Source organism: Coturnix japonica, chromosome 37, assembly GCF_054131305.1.
Source record: "Coturnix japonica strain WE chromosome 37, WE-NBRP24, whole genome shotgun sequence".
NCBI lineage: Eukaryota > Metazoa > Chordata > Aves > Galliformes > Phasianidae > Coturnix > Coturnix japonica.
The window spans coordinates 46,980-67,091 of NC_140699.1; the positions used below are offsets into that span (position 1 = coordinate 46,980).

At 35.8% G+C, this 20,112-nt stretch overlaps 1 protein-coding gene across 1 annotated transcript in view; it reads right to left on the reverse strand.

Moving 5' to 3' along the window:
* Positions 1–2,274: 2,274 nt before the first annotated feature.
* The window catches only part of LOC146754817 (obscurin-like), a gene marked incomplete at its 3' end in the record, with an annotated part of 206,275 nt that continues 188,437 nt past the window's right edge, over positions 2,275–20,112 (reverse strand). Inside the window, exon 5 of the mRNA XM_085526470.1 lies at positions 2,275–2,316. Coding sequence (XP_085382596.1) covers positions 2,275–2,316 — 42 coding nt within the window. The remainder of the gene's footprint in view (positions 2,317–20,112) is intronic.

Genomic DNA, 20,112 nt, shown 5'->3' on the forward strand with positions numbered 1-20,112 from the left:
TTCTAGTTTTCCTGCATAGACTTGAATAAGTCCCTAAGACTGTCTTGTTCATGTTTTAAAGACTGTTTTTAGCCCAGATGATTAGAACAAAAGTATTTTAAAAGTATTCTGAGCATACTGTGAGGTCCGAGTTTATAGAGGTCATATACAGTGCTCCAGAATGACAATTACATTAAGCTCCACACAGCAACTTGCAAAACAATAAGAAAGAAGGAGTCAGGGAGGAGGATAGGGTGTAACTGTATAGAAAGGGATTTATAACCAGGATCAGAGAGCAGAAAACAGAACCAGGGGGGGACTAAGCGGTATTGTTACTTTCTTTAAAGAAAATGCAAAGAGCAGCATGCAGATAGAGTTGGAGAGTGATACAAATGGTTTGGTTCCCCTTTAAACCACCCCAGCTGTTTTAAAGAGACAAATCCCATAGCTTCTCATTGCAGCCTGTGTACAGGTTAGATGAGTACCACTGAAAATATGCAAGTACAACGCATAAAGACTAGCTTCAAAGCTGAAAAAAGTTAAAGTACACATACTTTATAATCAGAATTGCCATTCATTGTTAATATCTAAAGGCTCTAATATGAATAACATTTTCATTTCAGTAAATGCTTTATTCTAGTAGAGTGGCTGCAGGCTCTGACACCATGAGGCAGTTCGCTGCTCACATGGCTCCCAGCCTTGGGAAGAGCTGTGTCTAAGTGATGTCTGCCATGTAACAGGGACATCCAGCAGCACTGGGGAAAAGGTCCACACATAATCTTATGGAAAATTACAAAGCACATTTCTAACCTACTAAGTTCCTCATGTGTCAGGAAGAGGCACATCTTCACGCGACACAAAGGCACCATGAGCCCCAAGCTGACTGCAAGTAGATGTAATGGGTAACAGTGGAATAGAAAGACACATTAACCTCTAACCACAACACATTTCATTCATAAATTACAAAGTCACACATTAAGTCAAACAAACAGTTGAATACTTTCTTCCCTTCTATTTCAAAGTGTGTTTTCTTCTTCATTTAAAGAAGAAACCATAATAAAAACAAATAAAAACATTCCTTGTTCTTGTGGCACCACCACCTCTTAAAGACTGCCCTTCCAATTCTACAGCAGTGCTTTAACTTTGACAGCTGCTCTACTGAGACATTACTGCTGATAAAACAAAGCTTCTCCACTCCACCTTCAGCACAACAGCACTGCAGTTACAGAGCAGAAAGAACCAAGAACAAGGCTGTAACATATCATTTTTGCATAATATGTTTAACAGCAATCATACTGTGAACATGGAGAAGATCAGTTCAAGAATTTAGGTGTGTTGATGAATGTAGTGAATGGATAAATGTTTAAGAACACTGTACAACTTACTTTATAACTACAGTACACTCCTTATGCTAGCAGATCGTGCAGGCACTGCCAATGCTAAGTAAATTACAAACAAAAGACGTTACTTTTTCTATTTCCAAAACTGGTTTTTCAATTATAAAAACTGAGTGCACACTTCCTTCAGTCCCACCACTTCTTCTCAACTTGAACACAGGATTTCAAAATGCTAATCAAATGGTCTTAGTAAATGTAGCTCCGCTAAATAACTCTTTAGATGACACAAAAGCTTCCCACTCCAAAGCCTCTGTTAAAAAAAACAAACTCATGTCTTTACAAACAAACACTATTACTGCATAAGTAAATACATGTGATGAAAAAAACATCTGCAGAAATACGTAGCATTTGTAGAACTTAATGGGAACAGGGAACGAGGCTTGTTTAAACCATCATTTTAAAAGGGAAGGGTGGGGAAGAGAAAAATAAAGACTCACAACCTGGGTTAAGGAAATCTACCCTGTTTATGCAACCAATACACGCACAAAAAACTCAAACCTTTTTTTCTAGTTCCCGCGTATTCATAGCATTAATTTGTATCTGAAAGCACAGATATCATAAACAACCAAATGGATAGCGTTTGCTTTTTTGAGACAGTCTGAGGAATGGGGTGACCTTTATCACTACTAAATCTTCATGCTGAGTGTGAAGCAAGTTCCCATAAAGAGGTATTTACTACCAATTCTAGGTAAGTTATGGAAATAACCCTGTATCTACTGTAGCTGCTTAACACCAAGATATTTACAACATTTAACAACAAGCAAGAAATAAACTGAGCTAAATATGTTAAATTCTTAAATTATAGAAATAAAAAGCAGTCCATCATTATGCTAATAAAATAGTAGAAACTAGATTCTGCTTACTGTTTTAAAGAAATTGTGCATGTTGTTGCACTTACCCTTAGTTGTTCTCTTTCACAACTCATCTGTTGATTTGAACTCTGCAGAAGGAAAAAAAGAGAAAAGCTTTGAAAGCATGGCATCCTTGCAACAACAAAGCTGCTAGGTCTGTACAGAATCACTCCTTTAGGAAAACACTTTTTTTTCAATTATTATTTTATTTTACGAGGGTCAAAATAAATAACATCACAGCCTACCACACTGAATTATAAACGTGCTTTTGAAATTCAATTATATGAATACTATTTAAAGATCTCAGCGAGAGTCCAGTTTGGAGAAAAGCTTTCCTTTTCTTCTTTTTCTATAAGAGATCTTTGCTATATTTTGGAGTATCCCACTACTAAGATACTATGGCATATTCACAGTTTTAAGATACAAAGATATAACAACTTCAAGAATAAATGAAATGACAACTTCCAGCTCTGACCTGGTACAAGAATAACCTTAAAGAAGACTGGATTCCAATGCATTTTTACTTCCACACTGCTGTCTTTTAGGAACTGCTACATCTACAGGAAACATTTCTGCATGTGATTTAGTTGCTGAACAACTACTAATTAACAATTAACCACCTCGCTACCAATTACCATTAGATACAAGTAAGTGGCAGCACAATTTGTGAGGTGATTACCTTGCCAAAAAGAAAGCAGCAACTTGTCTAGAAAAAGAGTTCAAAGAAACTGAGCAGTAGCACTACAGTGCTCATTTCCAACTTTCTTTCTATTATTACAACTTCTAAAGAAACCCTGCCATGGGCACACCTCAAGCCCCAGAAGTTGTGCTCAGAAAGGTGTGATGTTATTGAACCGCCAGTCTCTAGTGAGAGGTTTGGGTTGGTTGGTTGGTTGTTTTGATTTGTTTCATTAAATCATTTCAGAATACAGTAATTGTTGTTACTGAGTGTCATTAACTTTGAAAGTGTAATCATCATTTTTGTAATTAAGGCACATGACAAACATAATTCACAAAACATGAAAAAGAAATGAGATGCTATATTTTTCTAAGGATATTTTTGGCTGTTCAGAGTATGCTTTCCACTGCTTTTCACTTAGAAAATGGAACAATACCCATTTGAACGAGACATTTTCACTCCACGGTGATGACAAGAAGCTGAATTTCCCAGCCAAAGTCAGGTAACTTAGAATAAAACTCTCAGTCCTTTCAGCACAGAAGGATAAGTTCTAACAAACAAATGATAAGGGAAATCTTCTCTATACAAACCAGAAGCATTACAACAAATAGATAAAATCAAACATTTGTAGAACGGCACAAGGGTTATAGTTATTGAATATTTAAGCATTAATTAACTGTTCTCATTAGTCATTACTGCTGTTGTTTTGAATGATGGAACCTTTAAACATAAAATTGACAAATATCCAAAGCCACAGAGAATAGAACAGTATTATACAGGACTGAAATGAATTATTTATGAAAGGTGTAAGTATACAATATGGGGCAGAAAAGACAACGAGATTAAATATGAGCGAGTCAGGAGAAAGAGACCATGTCTTACATGCAACTGCAAGAAAATAAAGAGAACAAAAGCAACCACTTATTTTAAAACAAAGAGACTTTATACGAGTGAGAGGGTTGTATTTTAAAATATACTTGGCCTCATAGTCTATCACCACATCCAAGCTTTCTAAAAGAAATTGAAGTAAATAATAAGATAACATGCACGAAAAAACATCTTTTTTAAAATTTATTTATTTATTTACTCTATGTGTGCCAGTTTAAAAGTAGCATCCTGGCAGTACTGAGCACTTAAGGGGAAACATAAATAATGCATTTATAGTATGTAAACCTGAACAGAAAAACCAAAGGAACGGAAAGTCATAACATATTTAATTAATGATCAAGATACCTTTGAAATAAATCTTGAGTACATCCTGCAATTTTAAATAGATAGCTTGTCAGCCCTAAATTTAATTCATTAAATCTCTGAATTGAACCATATGCAATGAACTATTTATTTCATTTAGTTCAAAACTGCGTGAAGAGCCTGGTCAATACGTTGAATGTCATTATGTCAAGCTCTCACGTACCACAGTTTAGAGAAAGAATGCCCAAAATATTGATTCTCTTCAAAGGATTTTATCAAAGAAAAACTTTTAAAGAACTTGAACAATAGTTCAACACCATTTTATAAGACCACTGTCTTATAAAACTCATGCTATGAGGTACTTCCATTTTCAACAAAATAGACCTTTCGGAAATTGTCTGCAACCTGCTGGTGTGATTCTCTTGTGAATTTGTGAACATGAATAGGATGGGGAAGTATGTTTTGTTCTCTTCAAGTAACAGGAGCAGATGGGAGAACTGAGATCTTTTACAAGTGTTTTTTTTTTTTAAGTCATCTACTCCTCACAAGGATATGCAAATCCAGACACTATAGAACTAGTTCCAATGACTTATCACTCTTTCTGTTAATAATTTTCTCTTCATCACCTTATTTCCCTAAAGAATTCAAAAGAAACAGAGTTGCAGGAGAACCACTCTCTGACCAGAAAGAGTACATACCTGTACATTAACACATAAAAATACTGTGTATTTATATAAAATGACTTCTTGCTCATTCATATGAAAACCCAAGATACAAATGAAGAAACATCTATCTGAAGACCTCAGAGTTCCATGAAGTAATGCCTAAGCAAATAACTTATTAAAAATATCAGAAAATGCATAAATGCAGGACAACATAAAGTGGAATAGGGGTTTGGAGAGCTTTTTTTAGTGACTGACAACAACATTAACAGTATCTCAGACATAAAATCACCATTTGCTTACTCAAGGAAGCTTCCTCTTCCATCAGCAGCTTACATTTTTCCTGTGTATCACTCCTGAAGACCCCCATATATTCCCTGTTGAAGAGGCTAATAAGTTGCTGCAGTGCTGAGAGCCTGAAGATTTTTTGTACACATTGAATTTCTATAACAAATGGGTAAAAAGTGTGTACGTCTGTGCATATGCAAATTTTTCCAGAACACGGATCTTTGGGTTTCTCTTGGCAAGGTATGTGCCTTTGCATGCATGGAATTTTAATTTCAAGGGATTTTATTACAACCATCAGTTATTGTGCTGTAGCAGTAGCTAGAGGGACTGATTTATTCTCAAATGCCCTTGGTTTCGTATTGTATATCGAGTAATGCTGCTGTTATAAATATATCTGGGTGAAGAAATGTCTACAGTTCTGTGTGTAATACTAAGCACAGTTAAGGCTTCAAGCATCGTATACAAAAGGGTTTTCTTTCCTACTGGAAGAAACAGGCAATTATTATGGCCCATTGAGCTCAGATTAAGCATTTCCATCAAAAAAAGAAAGAAAAGAAAAAAGAAAAGAAGGAAAAAAAAAAAGAAAAAAAAAGAGAAGCATCATGCTACAATCCTTGTAAAGCTGTAAATGCAAATGGGAACAATCTCGTTTTCCATAAAAAATAATCTACGGTTTTATTTGCTTCTTCCTTTCTATTTCTTCTTATCCTCAGCTAGCAAAAGATTCCAAAACAGGAGAACTGTACTGAAGGGAAAATAAAATAAAAATATAAAATCTCCAAAAATAAATCAGAAACACTCTAAAAATTGTTGCTGCATTCAATCAGTGTGTAGGTAATTATTTCCCTGTATCATATTTACTCTTTTAAACAGTTGAGGTTACCCCAAATCCAATTTTCATCTTTTCTTGGCCTTGGGCTAAGACACGTTTTTTTGTTTGTTTGTTGTTTTAAGATCATCTATAGCAATTGACCAACACATACCTGGAAATCTACCTTGGCTTCTGTTTGTTTGCTTTGCTGTTTTTAACAGTTGTACTCCCAAAAGGTGCTGCAGGTCACACAGAGACCTGGGTCACTGAATTTGCCTTTCGCTTCCCGATTCCATACACAAAAACTTGCAGTACTGCAACAAAGCTGGAAAGCTCATCATTTTCTGAGACCCCTGTCTCAGCACAAAGCACAAAACCTGCAACATGGCACAACATCAGCCAGCATGGCAGCCGTTCCCCCACTGTATCCCACTGCAAAACCATTTCCCTGATGTTTCTAAGAAGGGTGGGAACCATGAGTCTCTGGTGTGCCTTTTGTGAAATGGACCACTAGGAGAAAAACTGGTTTACGTCTACTTCGCTTCTATATAGCATGACTATGTGACTATCCCTTGAATGCTAACACACTGCTGCCCTTCAATTGGAAACTTCCCTGCAGTACAGTTTCATTAAAAAACGGCAAAAAAAAAAAAGTCTCTAAAAACATTTTTGCAAGTATAATTCTAGAAAAAAAGCTTGTGTGGTAAAAATCCTCAAAATTAAATTCTGCACATGTATGTTAAAGAACAACCCCATGAGAAACTTCATCTATATTTAGTATTCAAATAAATACTTCTTTGGTACACAAAAAGCAGCTACAGTATACTTTAATTTCCCTGCATAGCACAGTCTGTGTTATAAGGAATAATCAGAAGGCAAAGACACTGTATTAAAAGAATAAATGGACACTGCAAAGAACATAATTGAAAATACTGTGATGCTAAAGAAATAATCAGCATAAAGTATGTTATCTTCGAATGCAAACACTACCAGACCAAGACCTGCTCATTACATGTATTACACTGTTTACTGCTGCATAAATCATTTTCTTGCATCACGAGCATACAGTTAATACCAGAATTTATTCTTGTAAAATCTTGTAACTTTGGGGAAATGGATGTTAAGTCTCTGCGTGGAAAAATTAATGCAGTTTGTGGCATGAATACCTATTAAGCGATAAACTCTGAAGGTAGTGTAAATACAAAATGAAGTCAGACACATTAATTAATATCTAAGTATCAGGTATTGCTAACTGCTTTTGAAATGAATGCTATGATATGCTATTTCTTATATTCTTTTTAAAAAGTAACAGAGACAATGACTGAGAACACATAATGAAATGAAGTAAATCTGTTTTTCCATACAATAAATTTCTATATTTAAATCAGAAAAAAATGAATACCAGCCTGTTCAGGTGCCAATTATGTATACCAAATACATATAACATCCTGGAAAAATTCTTCAAAGGAAGAGAAGGCTGAAAATAAGGATATCGGTGCACGTGGTCATGGATGTTCAGCCAGTTATGCTACAAACTGCCTCAGCAGGTATCACCTGTGTGTCATCAGTAAACATCTGGAAGGTTACCTGCTGTGCCTGTGCGCTGATAAAAACAAGTCACCATCATTCCACTGTTTATGCTTGACAAATAACAAAAAAAAAAACCACCAAAACACAGCTTTTATCAAAACATATTGCTATTCTGGACTATTAACCTAATATATTAGTCTTCAACAGATTTATTAGGAAAACTTATTTTATTCATCTGCAAATAAAATAGGAAATCCTACGAATTTTCAACATTAACTACAGTTGGCATTCAACAATTCCTTTAACTGAGATTTAATAAGTATAGTCCATGCTTATCTATTTACAGTTACTTTATATTGACATTCTTGTCAATAAATTCTGATTGAAAGAATAATAAAAAGAAATAAAAATGTGAACAGCATGAAGTGAATTCACTAGGACAGTCAGCTTTCATGCATCACTCCACCTGAATTTTTGGCGGATGGCTTCATTATTTATGAAACATATCTGCACAACTTGTCTTTACATCTTGGGAGAGAATTGCAAGGATACAAATGAAAGATGCAAATTAATCACTAGAATCCACACTGATTTTCAGAAGGAAGTAGGCCTCTAAATGTCATCAATGTATTTTAAATTATTCTTTCTATTTTCTACATTAAATGCAATGGTAGGTTCCGTGATCACTCAAAAACCACACAAATCAAAACACCAGTATTGTACCCTTTGTCACATTTATCAGCTTGTTCTGTAATAAATCTTTTTTGTGAAGCAGAGGCTGCCTTTACTGCACTCATTCATCAAACAGCGGACCCCTTAGGTGATGTTCTTTTCCTAAAGTGTACCAAAGGCGTGGAGGAATTACGCCTTCACGAAGTTTAGAGAAAGAACTTCACACACTAGCATCACTGATGCTTTATAAATATATCCAAGAACAAAAGTTCTCTGTTTTGCTTTGCTTTTGTATCTTTTGAATGAGTCCCACAAAGAAAAGACCTGTGTGTCCAAACTCAAAATGGTCTCACTTTCCTGGCACGTGCTTGACCTCTGCTCTGCAATAGGACTAACAGTTCCTGGAAGCATTTCTATTGCAGGCAGATTTTAAAGAGCTGTAAAACAAACGTCACAAGGAACACATTTTATGATATATTTTTTTCCTGCTTACATGCTCAGTAGAATGATAGGCTGTACAAACAGGTAAAATGTCTGGTGCCACAAACCCATCCCTTCTCAAAGCTGCTGATGCTAGTAATGTAAAAATGCTTTTTTTCTGCTCTGTACTATAAATCTTACACACCAAAGGCAATATCTTTCTTTCACTTACAGCAGCAGAATTGCAAAGGAACAATACTGAGATGAGTTATTTTAGAGTTAGAAATGTAAAGAATGTCTTTAGAATGCAAAGCAAGTCTTGTAGCTGAAGGTAGCTCCAGTCCCTGGCACTTAATGATCACAGATATCCAGATGATACACTTCAGATCAGAGTACAAAAGAGATGTGGCAAGACTGTGTAAATACTTCCCCTGCTTGGACCTAAAGATTATTACAGAATCACTTCCAACAACATTTGAGTTGTCACTATGTTAGTAAGAAACAGTAATGTAAGTACAATAAGTAATGTCTTTAATTATCAGCAATTAATAGTAGATTACCCTGAAACATTCATGTCAAAGAAAACAAAGCCATGACAAATTGCTGCACCAAACGTAGTAGTACTGAGAACAAAATAGGCCAGTAAGTGAGAACTAAGGTTTGATTTAGAAATTTTGCATTTATTTTCACATACAAGGCAACTCTGAATACCACTGCTCAACATAGGAATAGTCCTTGGGAGGGCTTCTTTTAAAAGAACCAAGATTATTTTCCTCCATGTGGAAATCTATCTTGTGGGCCTTACAAATATTGATCTTTTCTCCCAGTTTGTCCTCAGTTTTCAAGTGAAAAAGGGAGGGACAAAACCAAAGTTTCTTTCAACCTTTGTAGTATTGGCATCCTAAAGAAAGGTGTTTTATTCTGCACAATATCCACACCTAATAGTTACACAGGGAAGGCAAGGGCATTCTGCCTTAATCTCCTTCCCTAAACAGCTTAACTAAGTATAGAAGATGCAGTGTCTAGCATTCAATAATTACTCACTCAGTGCATTTACTGCTTCTAAGAATGCATTACAAGGGCTGTCAATAAAATTTAATCAGCAATATATTTCTAGTGGCAGCGTTACAACTTGCTGCAACAAAACCTTTTTTCCCAACAATTTTTAAAGCCTTCCTAAAAAAAAAAAAAAAAAAAAAAAAACTACAAAAAAAACCTTGACGCTTCGTAATGAAGGACATCTAGAGATTATCATATCAGGGCGTCCATTAGGGAAGTGTATTCTTCTCACTCAGGTTACCTTGGACAAGTAAGTCTCATTTAAAATATTCTTTGCTTTTCTCTTAAGAAAATGAACAGTCATTGGCAAAAATTGGGTGCAGCTGGAGAAGTTAAACATTTTTCACCCTTTAATGAAACTAAGGTAACGGTCATACTGCCCTAAAAATAGAGAAGTAGAAGGAAATATTTAAACTTATGTATAGGCATGTGCATGCACGCACACCTATGCTCATTTTGCAAACTATATGTCATGTTCTTCAATGTCCTCCGTGATAACAAGCTTGAAACTGCAGCTCAAGATTCTATTGTATCTATACATTCTGAGGTAAATTTTAATGATACACTGCATACAAATGTTATGCATGGAAGAGCTGCTGCCAACATTTCTTTGAGACTTTGTGATGAGCTGCCCAAAGGTGAACTATGCTGACAGAGTTTCAGGTCAGAGTTTATGAGATAGAGACATCTTTTGCTATATATACATGAAAGATCTCAATACCGTATCTTTTTACAATAAAAAATAACCTATTTTCTTCTTCATATAGCAATACATTTCTTCACTGTCCTGCCATATCTTAATCCAAATTGAAAGGAGAAGGAATTCTACCTACAAGTTTGCTTATATCTATCTATAGCCCTATACAAAGGGAGGAAAACATTTTGCTACATATATTTGGTGTTTAAGTTGCAGCACAGGATAAATCAAATTACTATATCTATAAATAAATTCAACATCATGTTATAGTATTCATGGCTAAAATAATAACTGAAGAGTGCAATGCAAAATGTCCATTTCATTTCAATTTGCATGCATGTAACGCTCACAGTGCGATGGTATAGTCTTTGCACTCAGTATAGCATGGTAAGACATTAGAAACAATTCTTTTACACCTTGCAATCCTGCATCACTATAAGCCTTAGCCTTAGCTAAGGCTGTGCAAGAAAAAGAAATGAAAGAAATGCAAAAGGGTAAAAAAAGTCAAACAAACAAACAAAAACAGGAGGGAACAATAATATGAACATATAAGCACTGGAAATATAAAAGAAAGGAACAATGTCTTTGTTCTACATTGTTACGTCAGATTAAACGCCATCTAGTCTAGTGAAATCAAGGTCCAAACAACCTCATTATTTTTCAATCAGCTAGTCTTCAAGTTTAGCAGATTTTCAAGCCTGGGATTAGTTTATGTGATTCATCGATTTTTAGTGTTATATGATGTAAAAGCTATTCTGTTCTGCTAACTACCTGAAACACTGAGATCAATTCTGAGAGTAAAACATCAATTACCTCACTTACGGAGAGAGGATAAGCAGCAATTAAAAGGGTAGCTAATGCTTCTCTGCATTAGGTTACTTGTCTCGTTTGCCAGTATATCATATCAATTGCTTGATTTCTAATTTTGCACAGAGTCTTGAATTCAGGCCCTTTGTTATACCCTGTTAGGTATATTCTGAGACAAAGTTGCCTCCTATTACTTACACAAAAATTCCTAATGTGTCTCAAAAAGCACATGTCATTACAATCATTAATTATTTTCCATTAGGTTAAGATACTTAAAAATTTTCTTTCAACTTGGGCTTACATATACTGTAATTTCAGTCGTGGACAAATGAATCTGAATAATAGTACTTCTAGTACTTAATGTCCATTGTGACAAAGAAGTGAGTTTTGCAGGAACTAAGCACCGCTAGTTAAAATACAGCCTTTGCCTTGTGTCTGCAAGCATAGCATGAGAGTCTCCCATACAGTGATGACTTTGGTCAAAATCAACAAAGGCACAGAGACAGCAAAGCTGCGAAGTCACCAAGTAAGCAACCAAACAGTCATTGCTACACACCTTGAGCTGTCTATGAGTGTGCTGAAAAAGATGTCTGGCCATTAGAATTGCAAAGTAAACAGCACAGGACAATTTTGCAGAGAGAGCTCAACACGGTAACCCCAACAAATCCCACGAGCTTTTTGTTATCTAATTCTCCCTTCCTTCAGTCACTGAGACATTTCCACACTGCTTTTCAAGGAGCTAAGCCTTCTGTGCCTACAATGCAGGCCCCTGGCTAAAGCTCCCAGCACGCGGAGCCGCCAGGCAACAATCCCAACAAGCTGTGTTAGAGCAGACCTCAAGTCAGTGAGATCCTGTGGCATTACAGCAGGCATATACTAAAGCTCTGCCCATTTTTACAGTGTTCTAAACATTGCTTTTGCTCTAAATAAAGACAATCTATTCTGAAATAACAGAATCTTCCATGAAACGCCATTGCCATTTTCTTTATTTCCTCAGTCTCTGCACTCACAGTGTCTGTCTGATACGTGAAGATTTCTGTTCTACTAAGAAACAGGAAACCTAGAATCTAAACTTCCCAACTGTACATAAATTGGACAGGTTAGGGACACAGACTGACGACGCATACATTCTCCTCAGTATATGCTCTGCACTCCAGGAAGCTGCAATAATTTGTTGAAATTAATATGCAGTATTCTTTGGTAAATAAAACCAGACTAAAAGTACATTATGGAAATGTATTATTATTTTTTTCCCAAAGCCTTTCACTTGATTTCCCAAACACCATAATTCAAGTGTTTGCATTCAGCAGGCAGGAGATTTGTGGCTTAGAACTCTGGAAAGAGGAAATAAAAATAACTTTCATCTGCCCACACTGGGCATCCAGTAGTACCGAGGCTGCCTTCTACTGCAAGGAAAAAAATGCCTTGATTTTAGGAAAACAACAAAACACAGGCATCCATTAAACTGCTTGTTTTTTTCTTCCACTCATTTTCAGTTATTTGACTCCTGGAGCTGAATCTTCTGAGTAAGCAGAATTCTGTAAGATTTTATAGAGTGTGTGTGCACACGTGCTTGTCTCTATGTTTTGCATTCTAAGACTTGGGCCAGCATTGATTTTATTTCCTCTTAGTATTTTATAGTTCTTAGACCGCAGTATTTTTTTTCTTAAGCCATGTCTGGATTTACGTATGCAAGCCAGGACAGAAAGGTACTGAATCTACAGTGTGCCATAAATCTGAATTATTTGCTATTTATTTATTTATTTTACTCTTACAGTTTGTGGGGATAGAACTGCATGGTTAGTTTATTTGCCAACTCCTCCTAAAAAACAAGGGAGATTTTGCAACACTGCAAATAGGCATGCAATGCTGGTCTGGTCTCTCCTATCACCTTACTAGCTGGTTTTGGGGGGTTTTGTTTTAATGTATGGGAAAAGCATTGCCACCATCTGTCTTAAGGAAAACTAAAACACCAAAAGAACCTAAACCAACCGAAAAATAAAGCAATGCTACACACACACACACACAACACAGAAATCCCATTTAGCTCAAAGCCCATCAAAAACTCATAGCCAATATAGTGGAAAAGGGATTGAGTAGAACTTGAAATAAGGCAAGGATTGAGTTCAGTATTTTCACTAGCTTTGCCATCATTTCCTAAATATCCATTTCCATGAGGAAAAAAATTGACATTTCTGCAGAGACTGGGGAAAACAGTGAGTCTCTTTTAATTGATAGTTCTGATTATTTAAGATAAATATATTTGCTGTATATGTTATAATTCCATCTTTGGAAAAGATCATCATGCAAAGCCCAAGGCCCAGACAGCAGAAAAGACAGTCTTCTTATAAAGGTTATAATATAGAGTCTCTCTCTAATGTCTGGATGCATTTTACTCCTCACAGTGCTTAATAACCAGGTTGTAAAAGTTACAGGTATAGCCTGTTGCTTGTGGGAGGGGAGGAACACAGACATGCGAGAAATTCCCATTCTTACTTCAACTTGGTAGTCAGCTGTGATCAAGCTAGGAATCTTTAGCTCTGATCTGCATGAAATAGTTGAAACCTTCCTAAAACTGGTGTGTGGTTTCCTGAAAGAACTGCTGGCATCCCGCCTCTTCTTACAGAAACTGAACTGATTTGATGTGGGATATAAAATACTGCATGCTAATGGCGCTGGAATGATTTTAAGCCTAGCACTAGGTGCTTGAAGTTTCCTCTTTTCTCCCTTAATGAGCACTCTCAGCTTGCACATTAAAAGCAGACTCGTCCATTCTCTGTAAATTTAGAGTACTCATCACTGCTGATGCGTGCTGGTGAACTGAACTCATAGGCTGATTCATTTATGTGCTTCAGAAGACCAAATCTGGGTCATCTAAGCAGTGCCACCTGCAGGCCTTCAGTTAAAAATGAATTAAAAAACCTTGGGAAGTTTTAAGTCTTTGATGATCTTGAGATGACTTCCTGGTGTTTACCACACAAATTTCACAAAGACCCAAGTCTTTCCACTGTGATCACCAGACAAATGTAATCACACACATGTTGTAATATGGTATGGAGACACACTATACCAGTGGATAAAGATACACAAATCACTATGTTGAATTTTAAAGACAGCTCATAATAGAAATAAGTTACACAGAAAAGCCATAAATATGGAAGATAATACAGCGAGATTAAGAAACAAAGCCTAAATTTCAAAAGCAGAGTGATTCTGCTGTTCAACAGCAAAAACGCTGAATGACCACTCAACAACCATTTATAATGTCAGATAAATATACTACTTTGCCTAGACTATAAAAGAAACATTGCATTCGGTTAAGTTTTACTGCTCTCAAAATGTTAAGAGTACTTTATCTTCTTGTTTTCAGGAGTCTGAATTTAAGACAAGCATGGTAAATCATGGGAGGGGAAAAGATCTCCCTTTAATAATCTAGATCACGTTAATCAATCTCAGTAGAGTCCCTCATTCTGACATTTCGATTAGCTCACTGATTTCTGTATTTGGATGATCTTGCCCCTGCTAATTATAGATTAATCAATACCCCTCCCTATCTCTCGGGGAAAACATTAGCACCTTAGGATTCTTCAAGTACTTCGAAGTCTGTAAGATCTTTTAGGGTTACCTGCTGTCTTATGCTTCAAGAGCATTCAGTAGAAATCATAAAAGTTAATGACACCGACACTGAAAGCTGAAACAGTATTTTCTAGATAAAGCAGGCAAATGGACAGCCACGTTCTCACGGAAGAAGCCATTTCTGAGCATGCTTTTTATCCACCCCAATCATAGTAGCAATGCACAAGATTTTAGCTATACTTTAAACTGCAAGTAAGACAAATACTACGGAATGATCTACAAAGATATATACAGCCACTTAATTACATTAAACTGCTAGGAGGAAAGCAAAGTATTTGCATAAGTTCTTCCGTTATGAATATACTTGGATATTAATATCACAAATGATTGGTGGCATCTAGCTACCTCTTTGAGTGAAGAAATACATACAAATGTATTGCTGCAGTCAGCTTATTGGTCGATGTCTTTAGGCTATCAGTTACTACTTCAGTCCTAACAAAGTATCTTCATTTGCCTTAATGTTGACTTTTTGCCTCAAATAACAGCTCTAATCTGTAAGAGAGGGGAAAAACACCTCAACTCTTCTACTTAGACATCACTGAGTTATTCATAGCAGCTTGCAAGTCTACTGGGATTACTCAAAACTTGAAAAGAAATCCAATATTTCTATTCTAATATTGCTAGTTCAGATTTCCAGCAATTATAAAACACACTGCTCAGTACTTCTTTAAAATAGGCTGGCTTGAAATTAATTATCCCAGAAAGAAACAAGATTTAGTAGATCTCATTTACTGCTGTAATATAACTTGAATACAATTTCCCGGTATGGAAATAATTCCTTAGTGGTAAAAAAACTAAAAAAAAACAAAAACAAACCAAAGACTCAAGAAAAACAAGAGTGTTCCAAAGCAATTATGTACCACCACAGAGTCTGGACTCCTTCAGTTATCATTTTTGCAATGGGGAGATGTAAAGCTAAGTGTTACAAGTTCATGCAATTAGAAATATGTTTAGAAATTATACCTCGCACCATTAATTTCTCACAGAGGCAGTTGCTGTTAAGATCCAGTTATGGAAGTATTACAACTTTTTCTTGTTGTTGCTGTTACATTGCAGTATTTTTAAGTAAAAAAACATGAAGAACATTGATTCTATTTTCTTCCTAAAGAGAAACAAAAATACATAAAAGTACAATACAGGGCTTCAGGACTGCGGCTTTTTGGGGGCTATTTAGTCTTTTCAACAAAAGGTTTTATAAGAAGCATTCTTGAATCTTGCTACTTTCCAGTGCAGGGAAACACTGGGGTCCTTTTCTACTACGACTCTTCTGTTTTCACAAGCAGACAGACTTTCTCTGGATGGTATCCTGATTACTTCATTCAAATTCTAAAGTACTCCATGTAAATCCTTTACAAAAACACAGAACTGACAAGGTCTTCAAGGTCAGTTTATGGCTAAATTTCCTGCTGTGACAGGCAGCACGTGGCTTGGCTGACCACAGACTCTAACAGCCTTTCCTTTTAGCTCACTTAAGCAGGCTGAATACTCATGTAAGTGTACTTAATATTTACTTTCTAATATCATTCTTAATCACATTATATTGAAAAATCTTGAAATATTTAGAAGTCTTACAAGAAACCATCTTCTCAATTTTCTCTCTACTTTCCCACTGAAACCATGGGAATGATTTGGTTTCTTTTGTCATTTAACTCCCATAGATGTAAACTTTAGAGAGGAAAATAAAAGCCCTGCACAAATACTTGCTATCTAAAACAGATGATGCAAGCTGAAGACTTAGAGTGCTGGATTTTCTGCACTAGGGCATGGAAGTACTCATCATTCCTACCCATTCTTCTTCTGGACCTGACTGCTCCTGAATCAAGGAAGCTAAACCAAGACATGTAGGGCTTCTAATCTGTCGTAGGTATTGTAACCAATTTAATTTAACATACATGAATGCAAATCCTTTTGTCTATTTGTTATTTGCTTAGACAATGGTTCCCAAACTCCTTTCTGACAGCAACTCCTTTCAAGTAAAAAACAAAACAAAAAAACAAAACAAAAAAAAATAAAAAAAAAAAAATAAAAAAAAAAAAACACACAAAAACCAAAGCAAGCACAGGAAAGTTATTCTGTTTATGAAAATAAATTTCCACATTTTTACTTTTCCATTTAGAAATGGTGAATATTAAAAGGCCCCAAGAACTAATTACTATCAAAACTTCAATTTATACGTGGATTTTTTGCATCAGAAAAGCAGTAATTTCATATACTTACAACAAATAAGTATTATTAATATATATATATATATTCAGTACTGGAATTAGAGGAGTCTATAGGTATGTGTAGGTGCTTTCACAGTGGTTAAGAAGCCAATCAATTCCCTTTCTGGAACCACTCAAAACCACACATAAGCAGTGCTTTGTATTCTAACGTTGAGCTGCTCTGAGAGCCGTTATTTCCTTTCAACAAGAAATAAGTCAAGAAATGCTATTGAAAAGGGATGAGCTAAAGAAAGAAAGACAACACAATCCTGTCTCCACTGTTCCTCTGAATTTTCCCTTTTATGTACAGGAGAAAGCAACCCCATGTAGCAATTCAGCAGCTGGTTCTGTCTCATGGGAGAACAGCACTGCACAGCCTGTGTTCCAAGCATGCACCTCCCAGGTGCTCCTGTCTGCTCAGCATCATCTTGCAGCATCTTCTGCACCGATCAAAAGGTAAAGCCAATGCCAACATTAAATCAAAATGACAATGGGTAAGTTATTAATTATTCAGGTTTCATTACTAAAGTAATGCTATGAAAAATCAATACTTTTAACAATAACTGAAAAACTTTAAGCTCCTTAATGTGAAAAATGCAATATTTTGGAGAGAATATTGTTTGATTGGTAGTTTTTATTTAGGTAGATGACCAATGACTCCTAATTTCAGCTGCAGGTCATGATTGCTATTTTCTACAAACATAACTCTTCCTCCAGCCAACACAATACACTGAGCACACTAGAATTAGTACCCATAGGCAGCTACAGAAGGTGACTAAATTTCAGCTCTCTAATGGTCTGTTAAGTATATTATTTTTCCCACCATGTCTTTGAGCCTGCATCAAGTCTTATTGATTTCCAGAATGGGAAACCAGAAGCTTTCAGGTCAGCATAGGGTCTTTCCTCCTTGTAACTGAGAGATCAGTTTAATTCATTTATTATTTTTTTTAATGTTCAAATTTAATATATGTGCATGATACCTAATTTGCTAGGTTTTCGTAGTTTCCTTTGATTCAAATACAAAATTTCACATTAATTAAAGGTTGATATTTTATTAATGAACACAAGCTGCAGCGTTCGAGTGCCACTAACCTTAGAGTTTAATCAGAAAAACTACCGTGGCACTGGCTGATTGGGTTGGCTCAACTTCTGCCTGCTTAACTTTTCCCCATAATTGCAGGATATACTTTATTGTGACAGGGCCTGAACAGTGGAATTCCAATACGCTATACATCAGGTTCTCCATTATTGGATTAGCTAGATGTGGCATCATTACCGCTGCACTTTCATGCCTATCATTGATTGCATCGTTCCTTCTATTTCACAATTAATGCAAGCCAGCTGGATTGATCAATCTTCTGATGAGTTTGGGCCACAGTCAATACATTCTTATGGCTCTGTGCTACTGATCTGTATGTTTTATAGCTGTGCCTAAGGATTTGTCTTTCTGGCTAGAGATTTTCTGGTTTCTCAGATACTTCTCCTCGCACCCTGCTGCCTAAGTCACAAAGTGTTTATGAATTACTCATCTAACAAGAAAAAATGAGAGAGCAAAAGAGTTGCTAAATTCATCATTGGAACAAATTCTTTTTGAAATGACACTGTTGATGGCCTCAGCACTGACTGCTCTGGCAGCTGAATGCTGCACTTGAAAGCACTTTGCTTCCAAAGAAACATAGTGGTTTCACAAGACCACAGCTATTTCTTGTGCAGGCATGCCAGCACATTCACGAGACATGGAAACATGTTAATAAGTTTATTTTTAAGAGTTTGCCAACACAGCAATACTCATTATTTTCAAAAAGTTACTCTTCATCCAAAGTGTAGAAGAATTTGCAGGAAAGTCTCTCCCCAAAATGAGAGGGAGAATTTAATGTTGGGATGCTGGGAAAAATACTGATTTGCAATATTTGCCTGATGCCTCCCTGCTGTTACCCTATGTAAAACCTATAACCATCCTCACTTGAAAATTTTCTCTAAAGAATCAGAGAATCACTCAGGTTGGAAATGACCTCCAGGATCACCTAGTTCAACCAACAATCCACACCATGCTCGCTAACACACAACCCAACAAGAAATAATACTGAGTTACCATATTTTCTAATGAAACAGTCTACAGGCCAAAATGCAATGTTTTACAGCCTCTGGTTTTTTCTTTATTTATATATATATATATGTATATATATATACACACACACACACATATATATATACATATATATGTATACATTTTCTCTGGATGCTACCAGATATACCTGTATCAACACTTCTGTATTTTTTTAATGCCTACCAAAAAATAGTCCATTTGATATTGAAAAATAAAACAAAAAAAGAAGAAGAAATTGAAAGGCTTTGCATGAAAATGTACCCAACAGTACAGTAGCATCAGCATCTGCAACCTAGCCTAATACACATTATGAGCAGCATCACTATAACAAATTTAAATAAGAAAGTAAATGAACTAAATTTGGTCAAAGGGAAAAGAATTCTTATCTATACATTCAAACTAGAGTTTGGACTTCTTGGACTAATTTGCACATTACACACAGAATGCCCTCATTAAACCAAGAATAATTGCTTTTTCTCATCACTCAGTCTCATCCAGTTGCCAATGCCAGTAGAGTGACAACTGCAAGGTACTGGTAATAACAATTACACCCATTTTCTCACAGTCATACCAGATTTTGTACTTTTTTTTTTTTCCCTTGAGAAATCTAAATATAGAGATACAAAGAACTGATAACCAAACCAGTTACATTTTTTCCAGTTAGGAAAGCAGAACAACCCCTGAATCAAGTTTCTGTTAAGCCACTAAAATACACCTGTTAAAAAGAGAAAGAAACACACTACTTGACTTGGCAGGTGTAAATGGTCTGTTAAATATACAATGTATTTAATTCACAACACGCAGTGTTTCCTTAAACACTCTGGCTTTAAAGGAGAGCAACCATTTGAGATAACCCAAAACATCATCCAGTTTCACTGAAAGTGTTCTACCTGAACACTTCTGTTCTGTTTCTTCTATAATTCAGAATGTAAAGGACAGAGCTTGTCCTTTAAGCTTGGGTAATATAACACTGGACCATTATACAACTACCAAAAATACTTTTTAAACAGACAGAAATGTTAGTGTTTTGACATCAGTACCAATAACACAGAGTTCCCTGCTAGTAGTCACAGTTTTTCTCCTTTAAGAGTAATGTGAATTGAGAAACAGGCTCAGTAATTT